Source organism: Priapulus caudatus, unplaced genomic scaffold (genome assembly GCF_000485595.1).
Source record: "Priapulus caudatus unplaced genomic scaffold, Priapulus_caudatus-5.0.1 Scaffold1749, whole genome shotgun sequence".
In the NCBI taxonomy this organism is placed as follows: domain Eukaryota; kingdom Metazoa; phylum Priapulida; class Priapulimorpha; order Priapulimorphida; family Priapulidae; genus Priapulus; species Priapulus caudatus.
The window spans coordinates 27,340-31,205 of NW_014578810.1; the positions used below are offsets into that span (position 1 = coordinate 27,340).

General features: G+C 44.9%; 2 protein-coding genes across 2 annotated transcripts in view; both read left to right on the forward strand.

Annotated features, from left to right (window-relative positions):
- The window catches only part of LOC106817509 (serrate RNA effector molecule homolog), a 24,785-nt gene that overhangs the window by 19,042 nt on the left and 1,877 nt on the right, over positions 1-3,866 (forward strand). The gene's annotated exons all lie outside the window — the stretch shown is intronic.
- Positions 971-3,866, forward strand: part of LOC106817505 (serrate RNA effector molecule homolog) — a gene marked incomplete at its 5' end in the record, with an annotated part of 17,921 nt that continues 15,025 nt past the window's right edge. Inside the window, 4 exon segments of the mRNA XM_014822173.1 lie at positions 971-1,082; positions 1,310-1,396; positions 1,543-1,706; positions 1,996-2,136. Of these exon segments, the coding sequence (XP_014677659.1) occupies positions 971-1,082; positions 1,310-1,396; positions 1,543-1,706; positions 1,996-2,136 (504 nt within the window).

The window sequence follows — 3,866 nt, forward strand, 5'->3', positions numbered from 1 at the left end:
TAACCATATGGTTAAAGCCGCACAATGCGCATCCAAATGCTAATTTCTCCAGTACTAGACTAGCAAATACTTCGTGTCATGCATAATCACACTACCTTATGACAAAATAAACTAGTTGCTCGATCCAATTTCACTGCGCGTTTCCTTAAAACCCACAAGAAAGAGGTGAGAAAACTGGCATTCTGGCGCAAACGCTGACTGTTTGCCAAACAAAATAGCCTCGAAGTGGTGACGTGACGTCACATGTTTTTATCTTTGCAGCGCCCGTACCGCGGCACCGCTGCACGGTTGCTTGGGGATTGGGGAAACTATAAACAACATTGGAGGTATTTTCAAAATACCTTTTATAAGACAACGCGCACTGAAATGGGAGGAACTAGAGTTTATTTTGCCATAAGGTAGTGTGATTATGCATGACACGAAGTATTTGCTAGTCTAGTACTGGAGAAATTAGCGTTTGGATGCGCATTGTGAGCCTTTAAACATCTGAGTGATATGAGCAATGGTAACAATTTAAGGTGACTATGACAACTTACCGATATGGCAGCTGATATAGTTTGGTATCAATTTAAGATAACTGCGGTTTTGTTAATGTGCTGGCCGCTGCCAAGCGTTGCCACTCACCATACTTGCTGTGGTATATAATGAGCAGGTATACTTCATAACTAACATAGGCTAGTACAGTAGTGCACACCTGTGCACGAACCAAGATAGCTCAATGTGGTTGCTGTATACGGTTACTAGTAACAATTTACTGTTACTGAAATCACAGTTACTATTTTCTACAAGCTCCCGCACTGTCAACATTTGTGAGGTCTGTAAACTTTATTATAATAGCACGTAGGTTTGTCGTGGAGGTATTCGTTCCTGCGTGTCTTAGTCCACAGCAACTTCGCTGGTTACTGTGAGTGCGGCGAGTGAGAAATGGGTGCCTCGCAACTGACTGATTAATGTGATCGTTCTTATACAGGGCGACTACAAGTACGATGACGATGAGGACAGTGGCGCAGAGGTCGATCCAGCAGAGCAGCCGGCGCCACCTGGCATCGAAGCGGGCACATCTGCACCTGCAGCTGAGAAAGGTATGTGTAGATTTGCAAGCATGTAATAAAACCGATTGAGGACGTTTTTGTAACTAAAACCGACTGCTACAGGTTTTATACTATTTGTCATGTGTGGTTTCAAAAGTTTAGCAAATTATAAGCTATTTATTTGTGTTTTTTTTATTATATTTAAGGACTAGCTTTTTCAGTGTAGATATAATATATTATAACACAGAAGTTGTATTTTCCTATTGTAATTTTTCAAGAAGAGGGAGAAGGAGACGATGATAGTCAAGATGCAAGTTCTGAAAAGGCCAAAAAGGAGGAGAAAAACAAGGAAATGAAAGAAAGTGGTGAGCAGGATATTTCTCATTCTAATCAATATTGATATGTGCTACAAGTCATTAATTATTAATTTCTTGTGCCTACCAACCACCTAATATTTTCTTGCGTGGTTTTGAAACTTGCTATCACTCATCTATATTGCTTTGTATTGCAGAGGAAGGACAGGAGAATGGAGATGCAGAGGAGGGAGAGGAAAAGGAAGAGACCGTCGCGCCAGTGGTACCACTTAAATCGACAAAGCCACGCCCTCTCCACAAAACACTTTCTATCTTCCTTCGAAATTTGGCACCATCCATAACAAAACAAGAGGTTGAAGCAGTGAGTGTGACTTGTTCGATATTTTTCCAATTATTTTGTAGGTGGGTGATCGTGCAGTTCCATTGCCTTTGTCTTCGACATATGCTCATTGAGTTTTCATGCAATCGTAGTAAGAAATGCTTGCATATATTTTACTGTCATTGCAATTTTTGTGCACGTATCCTGAATCCGTGGTCGGCATTCCCTTAGTTTATTTGCTAAATAGGGCACCAACCAGTGCAGTATCTTCAAGTTTAATATGTGTGTGTAAAGATTTTAATAAAAATTCATGTCTGTGACGCCGCTTCAGATGTGCAAGCGATTTCCAGGATACATTCGGGTGGCCCTGTCGGAGCCGCAGCCAGAACGTAAGTTCTTCCGCCGCGGCTGGGTGACATTTTCGCGCGATGTCAACATAAAGGAGATCTGCTGGAATCTGAACAACATACGGGTGAGTCCAGCTGTCTCATTAGCAAGAATAATGCGCTACCTTCTCTTGCTCTGTCTATCTGGATTATGTCACTACAGCACCATTGTATACGAGGGTAGAATTACACAACCAAACAGTGTGCACAGACAAGTGCCTTGCCGGCATGCGTAATTACTGTTGGCAAGTCAGACAAATTAGTTGAAATAATTGATCTGTCTGAGCAAGATGACTACACCTCCTTGGGTGTTGTTGTTAGGTTGGTCAAGCTATACCTGTACATATGCGTTTTTCACGCATACACGCCAATTGTGTTGTACACGTCACTTTGTGTCGAGTCCTTGCCAGTTTTTATATAGCATGGCCCTTTGAAATACTGATTGGCTCTGAGCTACCTGGCAATCACTCCAGGCTGATAAGATGGTCATACCTGAGTAGATGCAGTGATGAGTAGATCTATGGGGCTTGCATCTTGTTCCTGGTAAAACATCGTTCTCTGTGTTGAATTGTAGTTACGCGACTGTAAGATGGGTTTTGCATCTTTTTCCCGGTAAAAACTCCAGCGCCAACCACCGGGCACTCCCGGCCCCGCCCCCCAGCACTCTAATTCGCGAATGTCACGCTCAGGGCCATACCCCCCCTTTTATAAGTCTCACCTTCATTTTTCATACTCGCTTTCCTTTAGCCTTTTTCCATCATGTCCAATGCTCTCACTTGCCCTTCATTTGCTTCCAACACATAACAAATATCCAAAGTACACTTTCTTTTCATTGGTCTCATCTCTAATGTTTTTGCCCTTTCGATCGCGTCCGGCCTCGCCATATATTCTTGTCACGCGTCCCAGATAACCAGCCATCTCAGCCCCAGGCGTGCTGTCTAATGCCCCGCAAACCACCCCTGGGTCTGAACACTAACGCTTGCATCGCAAAACACAGCCGACGACCCCTGGCGCATCAACGCAAAATAGGTGCCCAACACAATCGAGCACAAACTGCTAAAGCAATAAAGGGTCGAAACAGCCGACCCCTGGCCATAGAGCATTAAGGTGCAACAGTCCGGACACCAACTGCCTGAATAGCACGAGTTGCCACAGCGACAAACACTGGCCTCGGCAGGTTTGCCAACCAGCGCGACCAAACTGGGCCTATGCATATGGTTTGCCAAACGAGCAGACAACACTGGCTAAGCATGGTTGCAAAGCCGACAAACGATCTGGCTTAGGATAGTTGCCGAATAGCGACAACACTGATAGCAATAGGTTTGCCAAAACCGACAACACTGCTAGCATAGGTTGCAGACGCAGGAAATTCGCTTAGGCTTACGTTCTGCCTTTTTCTCGCTGCCGGTCCGGCGCGATGTGCGCGCTGATCGTCGAGATTGGCGACCCGCGCAGGCGGCAGAGCAAGGCTGATGTCGTTCTTCATCACCTGCTTGTGGGCAGCGATGCCATTCACGGGCCGGATGCGACGCTGGAGTCCCTGTTCACGATCGCCCCATCTCACAATCGCGTAACTACAATTGAAAACGGAGAGCGATGTTTTTCCTCACAGTCGTGTAACTACAGTTCAACAGACAGAACACGGATGTTTCACCGGGAAAAAGATGCAAAACCCATCTTACAGTCGCGTAACTACAATTCAAAACGGAGAGCGAAGTTTTACCTCACAGTCGTGTAACTACAGTTCAACACACAGAACAACGTTTTACCGGGAAAAAGATGCAAAACCCATCTTACAGTCGCGTAACTACAATTC